The sequence below is a fragment of the Bufo bufo genome, chromosome 3 (assembly GCF_905171765.1).
Source record: "Bufo bufo chromosome 3, aBufBuf1.1, whole genome shotgun sequence".
In the NCBI taxonomy this organism is placed as follows: Eukaryota; Metazoa; Chordata; class Amphibia; order Anura; family Bufonidae; genus Bufo; species Bufo bufo.
This window is the reverse complement of record NC_053391.1, coordinates 216665498-216683558: the sequence shown is the minus strand read 5'-3', so window position 1 is coordinate 216683558 and position 18061 is coordinate 216665498. Positions and strand designations below refer to the sequence as shown.

At 42.2% G+C, this 18061-nt stretch overlaps 1 protein-coding gene across 3 annotated transcripts in view; it reads right to left on the bottom strand.

Annotated features, from left to right (window-relative positions):
• The window catches only part of LOC120994998 (bile acid receptor-like), a 200763-nt gene that overhangs the window by 32313 nt on the left and 150389 nt on the right, over nt 1–18061 (bottom strand). For all 3 annotated transcript variants that reach the window (XM_040423939.1, XM_040423940.1, XM_040423941.1), the window contains 3 exons: nt 13169–13309; nt 10672–10811; nt 10340–10447 (listed from right to left, as the gene is read on the bottom strand). In XM_040423939.1, coding sequence (XP_040279873.1) covers nt 10340–10447; nt 10672–10811; nt 13169–13309 — 389 coding nt within the window. The remainder of the gene's footprint in view (nt 1–10339; nt 10448–10671; nt 10812–13168; nt 13310–18061) is intronic.

The following is an 18061-nucleotide window of genomic DNA, read 5'->3' as shown; positions in this document are numbered from 1 at the left end:
AGCTTTCATTTATGATTCTCTATGGAGAACAGTGATTGTATTTAATAGGTGATCCCAAACACATGATTAGTTCCTTCTTCTACAATGGTCTATTAGTCTTATCATGGTTCTTTTACACTCCTTTTAGTATGCCGCATTATAAAAGGAGTGTAAAGTAAAAGACCCATGATAAGACTAATAGACCATCGTAGAAGAAGGAACTAATCATATTGTTGCAAAACTAACCTTGCCACTGGGTTTTGGAGAGGCCTGGTTGCCAGCCTCTTTCCCCAGGATTATGGGCCCTCTCATCAGCCATGCTTCCTTTGTTCACAAAGGACTTTTGCTAACTTTTGAACCCCTGGTCTAATTCGTGCCATTTTGGGATATGTTAAATGTCTATGTTACTGTAATGGGTGGGACATTGTATGTTTGAGTGGTGATGTCTGTCCTATTGTCTCCACGTGTGTATTGACGATTTCCCTTTGTCCTGAGAGATAATTGAATTACTCCTCGGTTGTCTCCAGGACAGAGGACATTGTGTATTCTCCTGCCTGTGATAATTACATCAACCCATTGTACCATAATTATATCACAGGCAGAGGGGAGGATTTTGTGTGGGAGTGTTTTACTGTATTGTACGTGGTTATTGGTTGTTTTTACAAAACCCTGTGGGTGGTACTGATGTGTACCAATGTTATATAAGATTAATAAAACACACAGCTCTGGGTGACCACTGCTTGACCCTCAACACGGAGCCTCGTCTCGTTCTTGGGGGGATTCACTGTATGCTGTTAGAGACGGATTGCGAGGAGTGTAAGCCGCTTGGGTGCGTTTCCTATTCGTCTGCTAGCAGCTATTCGTGAGGTTCCGTTCAGAGTTTGGAGCATTCCCTTGTATGCCGTTACAATTGGTGGCAAGCGGCGGGATCGTTCTCACAGCCCAGAAGGACAGCTACAAAGAAACATCATTCCCTGGAATTACAATTTGAGGGCAACGCATGTTCCAGTACAGCGTCCCTGACAGCAGTAGGATGGAACCAGCAGTGGCATACGATGAGGAAGACCTGGATGGCCGGGATGCATTAAGGAAAGGCATCTGGTACCAGGCCCTGGATAATGTACAATACCAGGGAGGCGAGAGTCTCCCCAGTGAAGAGCAGCGATTGCAGAAGCAAGTGGCCCTGCGGATGCCCTTCCTGGGAGAGCAGCCCCTGGAGGAATGGGTGAAGGAACTAAAGCACCGGGAATGGCTGGAGGATGCCTACCAGGCGCTCTGGTGGTATATGGCACAGTATATACCCTGGACAGCTGAGCATGACAAGCCAGAGAGAGAGGAGTTTGATGGTCCTGGCTTGTTATGGGAGTCCTTTGCAGAGCCTGACTTCGGGAGTCCTGCACAGTCCAGACTTCAGGACATTTTCTATGAGAGGGAGGCTAGGCAGGATTGGGATGACCCCCATGAGGTAGAGAAAGACCTGGCTCACCTAGCAACCCTGGAGTGGGAACTGGAGCAGGACTACCGAGATCTCTTCCACTCCATTGGGAAGGCTCAGCAGGACAGCAAGAAGTCAGACCCAGGTCCAGAGCCCTTCAGCTGGGAGGATATTGTGGATGTTTACTGGGAAGAACCCCAGGTGGCCGATGGAGATGGGACCGAGGTCTCTCCACTGCCCCTGCAGGGAATTGGGAGCCCAGTCTCTATTCCCCAGCGGCAGGCTGAGTTACAGGGGGCAGAGACAGTCGGTCCTGCCCTCTAGCGGCAATGTGATATGCAGGGAATTGGGAGCCCAGTCTCTATTCCCCAGCGACCGTGTGATGTACAGGGAATTGGGAGCCCAGTCTCCATTCCCCAGCGGCAGTGTGATATGCAGGGAATTGGGAGCCCAGTCTCCATCCCCCAGCGGCAGTTTAATGCACCAGTGGAGACAGTAAGCCCCACAATCATGCAGATGGGACCGTGGTCTCTGCACTCACAGCACAGGGGGTAGGGACAGTCAGTCCTGTCCCCCAGCAACAGGGCTATTTAGCCAAAGGGGAGACAGTCGGTCTCCCCCCACAGCAGCATGGTGGTCTATCTAAAGGGGAGACAGCCGGTCTCTCCCTACAACAGCAGAGCGGTGTATCTAAAGGGGAGACAGTCGGTCTCCCCCTCCAACAACCAGGCTACTTCCGTGGTAGCGCTGGCACCAGGGCAGAGTACCGCTGGTCTCTGCCCACTCAGCAACCCACCAAGGCAGTCTACCAATCCCCCACACAGCCGTGGTGAGGCACCTGGACATGGACAAGTTTATCCCTTGCTCAAGTGTAGTAACCATTTATTGTGGGTGGGCTATGGGGTAGAGTGGCAAGACGAAATCCTTTTCTTACGAAGAAAAACATCCAAGCCAGGCTACATTTTGCAAAAACACATCTGAAGTCTCCCAAAAGCATGTAGGAAAAGGTGTTATGGTCTGATGAAACCAAGGTTGACCTTTTTGGCCATCATTCCAAAAGATATGTTTGGCGCAAAAACAACACTGCACATCACCAAAAGAACACCATACCCACAGTGAAGCATGGTGGTGGCAGCATCATGCTTTAGGGCTGTTTTTCTTCAGCTGGAACTGGGGCCTTAGTTAAGCTAGAGGGAATTATGAACAGTTCTAAATACCAGTCAATATTGGCACAAAACCTTCAGGCTTCTGCTAGAAAGCTGAACATGAAGAGGAACTTCATCTTTCAGCATGACAACGACCCAAAGCATACATCCAAATCAACAAAGGAATGGCTTCACCAGAAGAAGATTAAAGTTTTGAAATGGTCCAGCCAGAGCCCAGACCTGAATCCGATTGAAAATCTGTGGGGTGATCTAAAGAGGGCTGTGCACAGGAAGAAGAGTGGGCAAATCTTGCCAAGTCAAAATGTGCCATGCTGATAGACTCATACCCAAAAAGAATGCTGTAATGAAATCAAAAGGTGCTTCAACAAAGTATTAGGCCTCATGCACCCGACCGTGTCGTTTTTTTTTGCGGTCCGCAAACTGCGGATCTGCAAAAAACGGAAGCCGCCCGAGTTGCCTTCCGCAATTTGCGGAACGGAACGGGCGCCGGCAATATAAATGCCTATTATTGTCCGCAAAGCGCGGACAAGAATAGGACATGTTATATTTTTTTAACGGGGCCGGAGAACAGAGCCACGGATACGGACAGCACATGGAGTGCTGTCCTCATCTTTTGCGGCCCCATTGAAGTAAATGGGTCCGCATCCGAGCCGCTAAAACGGCGGCTCGGATGCGGACCCAAACAACGGTCGTGTGCATGAGGCCTTAGTTTAAGGGTGTGCACACTTATGCAACCAATTATTTTATTTTTATATTTTTTCTTCCCTCTACCTAAAAGATTTCAGTTTGTTTTTCAGTTGAGTTGTACAGTTTATAGGTCACATTAAAGGTGGAAAAAGTTCTGAAATGATTTATTGTCTCATTTTTTTACATCACAGAAACCTGACATTTTAAAAGGGGTGTGTAGACTTTTTATATCCACTGTATATACTGGATAAATAAGAAATGGGGATATATTACTAATTCCCATTTAATACTCCCATTTAATTTAAATATTCAATTGGAAAAAGTATTACCATTATTAAGAGGGAATTATTAGCTGATACAATAAATAAATATACAAAAATAACAATAAAATGTTAGCTGTGGATGCGTAGATAGAGATATGATTGAAGGTGGGGAGTTTAAAAATAACTTTATAGCCCCTATTGCACTGGCAAATAAGACCTGTACATCAGTTATAATAATTATATTACGATAGGGGTATATATAACGTGTAATAATCATGATTGACAAATAGTAGAAGTGATTACATTATCTATAGCATAAATATGTAAATCATGTCAAAAATTGTGTAAGTAATGTATAAAGCCAAAAATCATGATTCACATTCAAATTAAATCAAGTAGTGAATCCATTCTATATTTTGCATACATAATTGATTAATAAGCATAATAATGAAGTAAAAAATGTAAATCATGTTATCTTATGGTTAATCATGTTTTTTCCTTTATTCTTCATTCTATATATCCATCTACAAATAAGCATATATAGAGCAGGAATCACTGAATTAATAATGTGGATCAATAAAATTTGTATGTTACAAATGGTATCGAGGTTGTAAATGCATAGTCTAGAGCAGTGCAATTATTGTGGAGTGATAGAAAATCACCTAAGTCCGGAATTATGCGCAGTAACGATCACCGTGTGAGAAACAGACTAAGTTCCCTGACTTGCACGGAATGAAAGCCAAAAGGGTAAGAAGTTTAAGTCCGGTGACATGCGCGGGACTAGGTAAGAGATTTGGGAGGATAGTAGGTGATACGCGGAGATTCCTAAGGGTTGAGCGTCTGATACACCTGGCCCAATGGCTAAGCAGATAACCATTAAATGTAAGGCATATGACGCAACCGTGAAGATACATGCCACGCCCACCAATGTGTAGACTGTCCGATCCCCTGAAGACGCCAGGTTAGCTGGCGAAACATGTCGGGGGACAGTCATTGAGGGTGTTTTTAGCGCAGTGGTGTAGCCTATTAATATCGAGTGTATTCAGCATAATGGAGTGTATTCAGCATAATGGAGTGTATTTAGCAATAGGTGTACTCAGCCTAACACAAGTGTATTCAGCATAATAATGGAGTGTATTTGGCATCAAGTGTATTCAGCCTAAACACGTGTATTCAGCATAAGAATAGGGGGGTGTCTGGAGCCAGCACGCAGCTTCCAGCCCCTTATTGAATTACAGTCCAGATAGTGAATGGAGTATAAATTGATCCATTAACAAAAAATAGGCTGATAGTTTTTAAATGGGTAAATTTAATGGTCAGTCATAATGATTCTGCTGTAATAAAAGTTAAGTTTTATAAGAGTGAAAGCCATATGTCAAGATAAGACAAAAACAGTCTTAGGACTATAGGCAAATTATGAATTAAGTGCCTTTACATAAATCGGGGTCGATATTTTGTAATGAGGAAGCCACAGCATTCACTGGAGCGCCGCAGGTGCTGGATGTAAAATTATCCTGAGGATAAGTCATGAATATTCTTTTCCAGAAAGACACCTTTAACCCATTCACGACATGTGGCTACATGTACGGCACATGTCAGTTCTTTATAGATGGCACCTGTTTAGAAGGTGAGCATGTGCCATAGACCTCTGATGCATGCTGTTTTACACAGCAGACACCTTGAAGTAAAGTCTGTGATCGGCAATAATGCCAGTCACAGCTTTTTAGCCCCTCAGATGCTGTGGTCAATTGCAACCACAGCATCTGAGAGGGCCCAAATGGCTCGAGAGAGTTGTTTGGTTGCTCAGGCAGCCTCAGTCCTTCTGAGGAAACCGAGGCCTGCTACAGCTATATTCCTATGGTGCCAGCCTGTGGCAGGGCTTCATAGGAACATAGCGAATCTCCCAAAAATTGTAATGGTAATTCATTGCGGTCTATGGGACAAGCAATAAGATGATCCCATGTTCAGATCCCATAGTTGGACTTTAAAAAAGTGCAAAATATGTATTTAAAAATAGAAACATTTTAATCACTCCCCTTTCCCTATATTAAAACTAAACAATAAAAAATAAAGATCATAGGCATCGTTGTGTCCCAAAATGCCAGTACTATTAAAATATAACAGCTCTGTAGACATAAATATAAAATAGTTATGGGGGTCAGAATATGGTAATGCATAGAAAATCTGTAATGTCTTACTGATCACCCACTGCTTCCAGGCCACTGAGTCCCCTGCTGGTCTCTGACTTCCTACTATAATGATTCAACACCATGTGGGACTGCTGCAACCAATGTCAGAAACGTCATCACTGGAGGCCATAATACAGAGACTGTTGTGGGCCTAGGAAGCGGCAAGGGAGCATCAAGGGTATGGGTCAAGGGTCTGGTTATCCCCTTTAAGACTAAAAGTATGAATAATATTAATCAGGACAATAATTTGCTAACATAGCTACTGTTCTATACATCAATGAGTGCCTTAACTAACAGAAGTTGTCTTTGTTTAATAGACTACTATAATATGTTTTTGACCTCACAAATTTGTTAACTAAACATATGGCTCGCTTGTGGATTCCTGAGTAGCTGCATTTTAGGGTATGTACTGTGACTTGGCAAAACCCTTGATTCCTGATTGTACTGTTGTATTTAGAACACAATGGGCCAGATTTATCATTAGCTCATGTCAGAATAATGGAGTGAAAAAGTCCCAAACGCTAAAACTGCGCACAAATTTGCAACTTTTTTCTGCTCTGCACTATGCTCGCCAGTTTTCTGAAAGTGGGCGTGTTTTCTTATGTAAATGAATCACTAGACAGATTTACTATTGGGACTATTTAAAAAGTCGCAAAAAAGTCGCAATTTCACTCCAGTGAGACTTTTTAATAGAACATGCGACTTTTTCATAAAAACGTGCGACTTTTGTAAAGCTGCTTACTGACGGATAAACTGCTACCGTACCGTCAAACCAGATTTATTACAGTCTTAAAGGGCCGATCATAAATCTGACTTGGCTAAAACTGACTTTAGCCATATGTTAAAGTGGAGTGAGCTGTCAGATGAATGATAAATCTGGCCACATATATTTTGAACACATGCATTAAAATGTGACCATAATAAGGTTGTATGAAACTGGTCATACAAAAATTGAGTGGAAGCAAATAAATGGCTATTTTAGCAATGAAGACTAGATAGAATTATTTTTTCCTGTCAAATTTTGAGGTATAGAAAAAAAAAGTACGGTAATTTAAAAGCAGATCTGTCATCAGGTTATGCTGTCCTACTGAAGCCAGGGCCGGCGCCACCAGTAAGGCGACTTAGGCAGTCGCCTAGGGCGCCATTTAGCAGGGGGCGCCCTTTTTCGGTGTAAGAAAAAAAATGCAAAAAAGTTGGTTATATAAGTTTGGGTGGCCGGCCGGCGGTGCCCCTCATGCTGCGCCTCCTGAGCGCTTGCCGCTCTAAAGAATCTCCGGCCGCCGGCTCAGTGCTGCGCAGCCTGCCTGCGCCTGCTGTGTCTGCTCTGTGCTACTGCTGTTGTTAATGTAGCGTGGCCGAGCTCTGTTCGGTCCGCGGTACCGGAGCTTTTGTTTCCTGTACCCGGCCGGACTGACAGAAAGTGCTCACTTAGTGTGCACTTCCTTTCAGTCCGGCCGGGTACAGGAAACAAATGCTCCTGTACCGCGGACCGAACAGAGCTCGGCCACGCTACACAAGAGGTGGGGGGGGGGGGGGGGGTGTAAAATGACAAGGGAGGGGGGGTGTAAAATGAGAGTGACAAGGGGGGGGGTGTAAAATGAGAGTGACAGGGGGGGTGTAAAATGAGAGTGACGGGGGGGGTGTAAAATGAGAGTGACAAGGGGGGGTGTAAAATGAGAGTGACAGGGGGGGGTGTAAAATGAGAGTGACAAGGGGGTGTAAAATGAGAGTGACAAGGGGGGGGGGTAGAATGAGAGTGACAAGAGGGGGGTAGAATGAGAGTGACAAGAGGGGGGTAGAATGAGAGTGACAAGTGGGGGGTAGAATGAGAGTGACAAGTGGGGGGTAGAATGAGAGTGACAAGTGGGGGGTAGAATGAGAGTGACAAGTGGGGGGTAGAATGAGAGTGACAAGTGGGGGGTAGAATGAGAGTGACAAGGGGGGGGGGTAGAATGAGAGTGACAAGGGAGGGGGGGGGATGAGAGTGACAAGGGAGGGAGGGGGGGGGAGTGACAAGGGAGGGAGGGGGGAGAAGAGAGTGACAAGGGAGTCCAGAGAGCCAGACCAAGATCCAGACTGCAGCCAGAGACCAGATCATCTTATTGTCCTGGTGGTAAGTAGACAATGCAATATGTTTATTATGTAATTGTTTAGTTATTAATACTACATTGGAAACTAATTTACCTCACATTTAGGGTCCATTCACACATCCGTGTGTGTTTTGCGGATCCACAAAACACGGACAGTGGCAATGTGCATCCGCATTTTGCGGACCGCACATTGCTGACACTAAGAGAATATGCTTATTCTTGTCCGCTATTGCGGACAAGAATAGGACATGTTCTATTTTTTTCAGGATCGGAATTGAAATAGAAATATATGGGTCCGCAATTCCGTTCCGCAAAAAGAGACAGCTACAAGAAGCTGGATTAACCAACCGTAAGGGAAACATAGCAGTTCTTTTAATTTAAAAGCTGAGAAAGGGGTGGAACATATGTGATGTCATGATATGGGCAGATCATCTGATAAGGAAAGGGGGAGGGCGGCAATTTTTATCTTGCCTAGGGCGGCAAAAATCCTTGCACCGGCCCAGACTGAAGCACAAAATAGTATGGAAACAGGTCAGTTTTCCTATTCACCAAAATGGAACACATCATTTATAAAGGGAAAGGGTGGAGGTTCTCGTTTCTAATGAATACACCAGACTCATAAACCATGTATCCAGTTTATTCTCTGACTACTTCTATTAGCCAAAACAGCAGAATATTGTTTGTGAAGTTTTGGATAATCGAGCAGACCTGTCCCCATACCATGCCAGATCTGATTTTTAAAACAAAATTTCTATTTAGGACTGAATTGACTCATAATAAGTGGTATCAATATATGCTAATGAACAGGGATTATAATAAGAATTGTCCATCAGTCATTTCACTTAATGGAGAGAGAAAGGATTACCTTCTGTTCACAGCATCTCTAAGCAAATTCAGTGAATAGACATTTGTACCCATTCTCCCAAGAGAGACTACCTGACCAGGAGCAAGAAATACCAGATTCATGAGAATATTACTATCTCCTTGGAAGACAGCTTTCCATAAGAACGCTATTTTATTTTTTTCTCTCTGTATATAGAGCTTTAAATTCTATTGTGTGAATGAATATAGTAGAGTTTCTTAGGCTACTTTCACACTAGCGTTCGGAGCGGATCCGTCTGATGTTTCATCAGACGGATCCGCTCCGATAATGCAGACGTTCGCATCCGTTCAGAACGGATGCGTCTGCATTAAAACTTAGAAAATTTTCTAAGTGTGAAAGTTGTCTGAGCGGATCCGTTCAGACTTTACATTGAAAGTCAATGGGGAACGGATCCGCTTGAAGATTGAGCCATATTGTGTCATCTTCAAGCGGATCCGTCCCCATTGACTTCCATTATAAGTCTGGACGGATCCGCTCGCCTCCGCACGGCCAGGCGGACACCCGAACGCTGCAAGCAGCGTTCAGGTGTCCGCTCACTGAGCGGAGCGGAGGCTGAACGCTGGCAGGCGGATGCATTCTCAGTGGATCCGCCTCCACTGAGAATGCATTGGGGCCAGACGGATGCGTTCGGGGCCGCTCGTGAGCCCCTTCAAACGGTGCGCACGAGCAGACACCCGAACGCTAGTGTGAAAGTAGCCTTACTTGTCTCATTAAAAAGAAAGGTATAATATCTGTCTGCTGGTAAAGGTTTTATTGCTTTTATTACTTCCTATAAACATTTTTATTAAAAATTTACAGTCAGAATAGGGAAGGTATAATGATGAAAAAGTGCTAGTGTGCAAATAACTAGTGATAGGAGGAATATGGTAAGAGCAGTCTGCAGCCTTTAATACAGAGCCTTTCTATACTGTGAAGTAGTGTTGAGCGAATCGAGCTTCAGATCAGAGATCCAAAGTCGATTCGTTCAGACACTTCCTTAATGTTGTCTCCGCGTACAGCATTAAAATGTATTGGCTCCGTGTAGGCAAAATTCGTCTTAGTCCCGCAAGGCTTTGGTGAATTAATTTAGTAATCACATCTGCGTCTTTAAAGACATTTCAAAATAGAAATATGAAGTCGGATTTGTTACTGGCTGGTACCTCTGTACCAAACCCGACTTCGGATTGCTATATTAAATTTTTTTTTTTTTTTAAAGAAGCAGATGTAATTAATTAATTCACCAAAGTCTCACACGACTTTGGGTGAAATGAATTTTGCCTACACTGAGGCAATACATTTTAATGGTATACGGAGATAGCATTAAAACTGAAGTGATTGAACCAGTCGACTTTGGATCTTTGATCCGCGGCTCGCTTCGCTCAATACTACTGTGAAGTTAATGTTACAAAAAACTTACAAAAAGTATTTATTTTGTAAAAGTCTATTTGCTGCACGAAGGTCCCTCCTTCAACTCATATCAAGCCCAAGGGTCACACAGCTGCATTAATATTCTTTTAAGTAAATATTAATGAGGCTGCCAAACCTCAAGTGACTGGACCCTGGCCCCCCAGCAGCTCTGGGCCCCTGACTGCAGTATCGCCAGTACTGCCCTTGTGGCAGCCCTGGTCTGTTATGTGAAATATGAAAGATAACATATTGAGGACTTACAAATAATTTGTGTTCATCTACTGGAGAGCTGTATTTTTGATATTCCGTAACTATATGATCAATCATCTTGCAGTCTTCAGCTGTCAGTTCTAGTCGTGTTACTGCCTGCTGAAATAGAAATGACAATTTGATATTTGTGCATGACATTGACAATCATAAACTAAGGTACATTTGAAGAGATGTAGTGGATGTGCAAAATTATAATAATAAAATAATAATTTTGGTAACCTGCTTTAGTGCAGCTTACTGAAGTTTACGTTTGTGCCCAATTTAGATTATGTGTCCCTCTGGATAATTTTTTTTATATCGAGTAGAATAAGACATTTACTCACTTTCGCTAACTTTGTAGTTGATGAAACTTGTCTGCTGTCATTTGCATCATCTTCCACTTTCACATTACAGTATACTGAACTGTTTTGCTTACAGTTTTTCCTGAGCCTCTTTGACTTGCATTGTACTTCAGTTAACAAACCTAGTACATAAAACAGGGCATGATCAATTTACTATAATATATAACAATTTTTAATTTATAACAACCTGCTCTATAAAAATATCACATTATATGCCCCCTCAGGTGAATGCTGTAAAAATAAAATTAAAAACTATGCCAAAACAGCCATTTTTTGGTCACCTTGCCTCACAAAAAGTGTAGTACCAAGTGATCAAAAAGTCGTATGTACCCCAAAATGGAACCAATCAAACCGTCATCTCATCCTGCAAAAAATGAGACCCTGCCAAATACAATCGGCAGAAAAATAAAAAATAAATATGGCTCTCAATTTATGCATCTATTTATTTGTTTTATCAATTTCAATAAAGATATATTTAGATATATATAATTGGATATATATTTTTGTATATGCTGAGTGTCTGGGTTTGTCCCATCTAGGAGCTATTCATTTTTGACACTTGCGTTTTATTTCTGCTGTACAACCGTATTCCGGTTTTGTGTTTTTATTGCTCATTGGTATCCTCTCAGAACAAGGCAACACAAAAACAAGATTTTATGCTATTCAAAAATGCTTTCGCTGTGTAAAATGTAACAAAAATAAAAATTATAGACATATTAGGTATCGGCGCGTCCGTAATAACCTGCTCTATAAAAAGATCACATGATATACTCTGTCAGGTGAACGCTGTAAAAATAAAATAAACAAAATCTATGCCAGAACAGTGATTTTTTGTCACCTCGCATTACAAAATGCATAATATTGAGTGATCAATAAGTATTATATACCCCAAAATGGTACCAATGAAAACGTTGCCTCATCCCACATAAGGCCTAGTTCACACGAACGTGTGTGATCCGTGGCCGTATTGCGGGCCGCAATACACGGCCACAGTTCCGTGTGCATTCCGTATCACGGATGCGGACCCATTCACTTTAATGGGTCCGCAAATCCGGAATAGTGGAACGGCCGCACGGAACTACGCTTCCGTGGGGTTGCATCCCGTACTTCCGTTCCGCAAAAAGATAGGACATGTTCTATCTTTTTGTGGAACGGGCGGATCGCGGACCCATTAAAGTGAATGGGTCCGTGATCCGATGCGGCTGACCTAAGGCCGGCGATCGTGCATTGCGACCCGCAGCACGGGCACGGGTCACACACGTTCGTGTGAACTCGGCCTAAGAGTCAATCACTCAAAAAATAAAAAAATAATGGCACCCGTAAACTAATCCATCAAAATCTGCACTGCAAAAGCCATATGGCGCTCCTTTCTTTCTGAGTCCTGCCATATTCCCCTACAACAGTTTACCGCCACATATGGAGTGTTGCCGTATTCAGGAGAAAATGGGTAAGTAATTATGGGGTGCTTTTTCTCCTGTTACCCCTTGTGAAAATGAAAAATTTGGGGCTAAAGCAACACTATATTGGAAGAAATGAAACGTAATTTTTTACAGCCACAGTGTTTCCAAATTCCGTAAAACGCTTAGGGGGTCAAAGTGCTCAGTACACCCATTAATATATTCTTTGAGGGTGTAGTTTCCAAAATGGGGTCACTTTTTGAGGGTTGCCACTGTATGGGATACGTCAGGGTTTCTTCAAATACAAAATTGTGCCTAAAAACCATTCTAGCAAAATCTGCCTCCAAAAACCATATGGTGCTCCTTTCCTTTTGACCACTGCCATGTGCCCATAGAGCAGTTTTTCACCACATGTGAGGTATTTCTGTAAGCGGCAGAATCAGAGTAATGTATAACTTTTCATAATAAGCTTCCATATATACACGAGTGATCACTGTATCTGACCATAACATGACTTGTATGTGGCATTTATTAATTTTTTTCTCCTTTTCATGGTGCATCTCAATTTCTCAGTTGTCTCTGAGCTGCTCATCACATCTCAATCTCCACACATAGAGACAGCAGATTCTGCTCTCTAATCCTCTCTCACTCAAAAGCACCATATGGCACACTTATAGAGAAGTACTGAACAGTATAAATGTGAATAAAGCACTTGAAATGAGAAAAAACTATTACTATTAGCTTCTGAATCTGCTGAATCATCACTAATTTGTCTCTCTGTTTCTGTCTCCACATCCTCCCATCTCCTCCCTTCCCCTCTCTATAGTCTATAGACTTCCATGGGATGAAATAAACTGTTCCTCCAGTGAGCAAGCACTGTCTTTGTCTCATAAGATGGATTTCTCACAAATTTTTGAGAAAAACTTTTAGAAAGGGAAGGTGGGAGAAACGGCTGTTAACTGTAGATAACTTTTCTTTGTTAAGACATATTACAAAGTTTCTTATATTTGCCTGTAGTATTGATTTATGCAAAGATGCATGAAATTACAGTAAATATTTAAATGTGTGAATTGTATACTTACATTCTGCAAGCATGCCAACAGCCTTACACTTCTTCAACCGACACTCTTGACACTTTCGCCGCATGTACATGTCCATCTCACAGTGTCCACCATTCTTACACCTGTAAACAGCATTTTTTGTAATGCTACGGCGAAAAAAACCTGCAAAATATAGTATATTCATATACCATATGATGAATTTTAAATTACAACTGTTAATACAATTCACATTGGAAACAGTCGTAAAATGTTGAGTAACTTTGTAAATACTTTCAGGTCATTTCCTACATTAATACACAGCTGCTTTCAATATTAAAATTCTGCTGGATTTATTAATCCATTTGGGGGTTTAAAAAGACCTGTCACCTCTCCTGATGTCTTTTAGCAACTACTTACATTTGCCCTGCAATAACAATTCTAGAACATCTATTCTTATAACTGTATGTTGTGCCATTCCTATATTATTCCTGTTTGACTTTTATGAATTAGGGTAGGGACACATATTAAGGTTTTCTGATGCAGATTTGGAAGTCAAAACCAGGAGTGAATTTAAAGAGGACCTTCCACCACTCCGGACATGCCTGTTTTAATAGCTACATGCATTTCCCATGTAATAACAATTCTGGAGCATCTATTCTTACGTCTGTATGTTGTGCCATTCCTCTGTTATTTCTACTAGAAGTTATAAATGAATTGCTAATAGCCTTCAGTAAGGGTACAGAGGGGAGGTAACCAGTTGGGGGTGTGCACCTGCAGAGACTCACTCTATCCAATCAGTGCTGCCATTGTCAGACTGTGCAGGTAAACACCCCCAACTTGTTACCTCCCCTCTGTACCCTTACTGCAGACTGCTAGCAATTCATTCATAACTTCTAGTAGAAATAATAAAGGAATGGCACAACATAGAGCCATAAGAATAGATGCTCCAGAATTGTGATCTGCCTGCCGGATCTTCACAACGCAAAGGCCCCTTTCGGCCGAGCGAGTATTCAGCGTGGGTGCAATGCATAATGCGAACGCATTGCGCCTGCGTGGAATCCGTACCCATTGATTTCAATGGGGCAGTGTACATGTGCCAGTGTACATGTGCATGTTCTATATTCTGCGTTTTTCACGCAACACTGGCCCCATAGAAGGGAATGGAGCTGCGTGAAAATCGCATCCGCAAGCAAATGCGGATGCGATGCGTTTTTCACGGATGGTTGCTAAGAGATATTTGTATACCTTCAGTTTTTTATCACGCGCGTGCAAAATGCATTAAATCGCATTGCACCCGAGCGATAACAACTGAACGCGATCACAAAACTGAATGACTTTGTTTTCAAAATCGCACATTTTTCACTGAACGCATTCGCAACGCATCCAGACCTAATCCGCACATGCTCGTCTGCAAGGGGCCTAAGATCACTTTCACACCAGCGTTTTCCCTTTCCGCTATTGAAGAGGAAAACCCTCCAGTTTTGAATCTGAGGAAAACGCTTTAGTTTTGTCCCTATTCATTGTCAATGGGGGACTGAACGGAACGGAGTGCACCAGAATGAATTCTGTTCTGTTTCGTTGCGGTCTCATGACACACACAAAAGCGCCGCAAGTAGCATTTTTGAGTGCGTCATGGGATACTGATCAATTGTGGAGAAAAGAAGAACCGCACTCTAAGGCCTCTTTCACACGGGCAACCCAGATTTGCTCCGGATGTGTCGCGTGTGCATTACAGGAAACGCGAGTAGGCACGCAATTGCAGTCAGTTTTGACTGAGATTGCATTCCGATGTTCAGTTTTTTTTCCGTGCTAGTGAATGTGGTACCCAGACCCGAACCTGGACTTCTGCACTGAAATTCGGATTTGGGTTTGGTGTTCTATTCATTTTATTATTTTCCCTTATAACATGGTTATAAAGGAAAATAATAGCATTCTTAATACAGAATGCTTACTAAAAAGTTGCTTGAGGGGTTAAAAAAATAATAATAATTTACTCACCCCATCCACTTGTTCGCACAGCCGGCATCGTCTTCTTTCTTCATCTTTCAGGACCTGCAAAATGACCTTTGATAACGTAATCGCGCTCAGGTCCTGCTGAATGCTGACGTCACCGAGCGCAATTATGTCATCAAAGATCCTTTCAAAGGTACTGAAAGATGAAGAAAGAAGACTGTGCCAGCTGCAACAAGTGGATGGGGTGAGTTAATTTAAAAATAAAATTTAACCCCTCAAGCAACATTTTAGTAAGCATTCTGTATTAAGAATACTATTATTTTCCTTTATAACCATGTTATAAAGGAAAATAATACAGTACATTGACTTTCATCAATTTACTAACATCATCTCCTAGCAACCATGCGTGAAAGTCGCACTGCATCCGCACTTGCTTGCGGATGCTTGCGATTTTCACACAGACCCATTCATTTCTATGGGGCCTGCGTTGTGTGAAAAACGCAGAATATAGAACATGCTGTGATTTTCACGCAACGCACAAGTGATGCAAGAAAATCACCGCTCATCTGAACAGCCCCATTGAAGTGAATTGGTCCGGATTCAGTGCGGGTGCAATGCGTTCACCTCACGCATTGCACCCGCGCGGAATACTCGCCCGTGTGAAAGAGACCTAAGGGTTTTCTGGTGCCAATAAGGGCTGAATTAGCCACGTTACATGTAGTAGAGATTGAGGCACTCAGATCTTTCAGTTTTGCATTTAAGAAAGGATTTTTTTATTCATACATCAGTTTCATAATCCAGTTGCCCAATTTTCACATCAAAATCAAATAAAGAAAAATGACCGGACGTTTCAGTCTCTATGGACCTTCCTCAGCGGTCAGATTTTATCTGCAAATAACTTTTTTCTTTTTTTTTTTCTTTCTTGAGTTTTCATACTGGTTGACAATGACGATATGTCCTATGTACCCGTTATTTGCAAATAAAATCTGACCACTGATTTTGATGTGAAAATTGGGCAACTGGATTATGAAACTAATGTATGAATAAAAAAATCCTTTCTTAAATGCAAAACTGAATGATCTGAGTGCCTCAATCTCTACTACATGGGATACTGATCAAGACGTCATGAAACACAATGCAAGTCAATGGTAACGGATCCGTTTTTTTGGACACGAAAAAAAAACTGATCCTTGGCACCCATTGACTTACAATGGATTTAGTGACGGATCTGTCTTGTTGATTTGGGATATAATACAACCGGATCCGTTCTGAGCGGATGCAGACGGTTGTATTATATATTGGATGCGTTTTTTCCTGAACACGTGAAGAATTCAGCAAAAATGCAGATGTGAAAGTAGCTTAAGGCCACTTGCACACACTAGAATGCATGCGGTTTTTCCACACAGATTCTCGTGTGAAGAAAATCCAGCGTATTACAGTACTAGCAAAGTGTATGATATTACACAAATGATATGCACAATTTGCAGATTTTTCCGTGCAGAAATTGACCTGCCGCGCAGATTTCACAATAAATAGCATGTCAATTATCTTTGCGGTTTTAGCTGCGGGTTTCACCCTTTTTCTTTTTTTTTTTTTTAAATCCTTTATTATTTTCTGGAACAAATATACAAATTTTCATATCAACCAGTTAAAATTTACAAATATACTTTATACAAGTTAATACACTTGTTCCTTTTAACTCACCCCATCCCTTTTGCTTCCCTGCTGCGGGGTCCATCCGCATTTTAATAACTACCTTAACTTCTGTTTCCAGAAATTCCAAATATAAGGGATCCTGTGGGCCTGAAGCGAGTAAGGGAGCCTGCCCCCGCAGGAGCCATCACTCCAATTTCCTTGTCATTCTTCTATAGGCCTCAATAGTGTCTAGCCGAGCCCTCCATTCATTAAAGCTAGGACTATTCTTCGTACCCCAATATTTAATTATCAAGGCCTTTGCGACCATAAAACTTTCAATGCTAACTCGTAGTTGGTAGGGGGTCAGTTCAGAGCGGGGGAAAAGACCCGATATTGCCTGCGTAAAACTTCGCTTCAATTTGATCTTATATCTTTTATATAGTTCCTCATAGATGCTGGTCCAATACCCCCACACTTCCGGACAATCCCATAGTACAGTAGGTGACTTAACTCCGCATTTTCTGACGAACATTTCCATCCATGGAAGGGTGACATCTGTAGCAAAACCGCATCAAATCCACACCAATAGCCACAATTAGACATTGCGGATTTTGGTGCAGAAACGCACATAAATCTGCATAGAAATTCATGCGGATCCTATGTGCGTTCATCCGCACTTGTGTGCAGGTGGCCTAAAGGTACAACTGAGTGTTACCAGTTAGGGATGTGTCCCTGCACAGTCTGAAACTATCTAAACAGTACTTCTAGTGTTAAACTGTTCAGGGACACCCCCTTCTGCCGAACGGGTAAAATCTAATTGTACCTTTATTCATAGACTTATAGAGGGAATAATATATGATTGACACAACCTAGAGTTTATAAGAATAAATGCTCCACAATTGTCATTTCAAGTGCAATACAGTTATTTACTAAAACAGACATGTCAGGAGAATTACAGGTCCTATTTAAAGGGAACCTGTCACCGGGATTTTGTGTATAGAGCTGAGGACATGGGTTGCTAGATGGCCGCTAGCACATCCGCAATAACCAGTCCCCATAGCTCTATGTGGTTTTATTGTGTAAAAAAATGATTTGATACATATGCAAATTAGCCTAAGATGAGTCTTGTCCCTGAGATGAGTCAGGGACAGGACTCATCTCAGGTTAATTTGCATATGTATCAAATCAGTGTTTTTACACAATAAAAGTACACAGAGCTATGGGGACTGGGTATTGCGGATGTGCTAGCGGCCATCTAGCAACCCATGTCCTCAGCTCTATACACAAAATCCCGGTGACAGGTTCCCTTTACCTTAAAAAGAATGAGTCACCACGAAATGCAGTGCA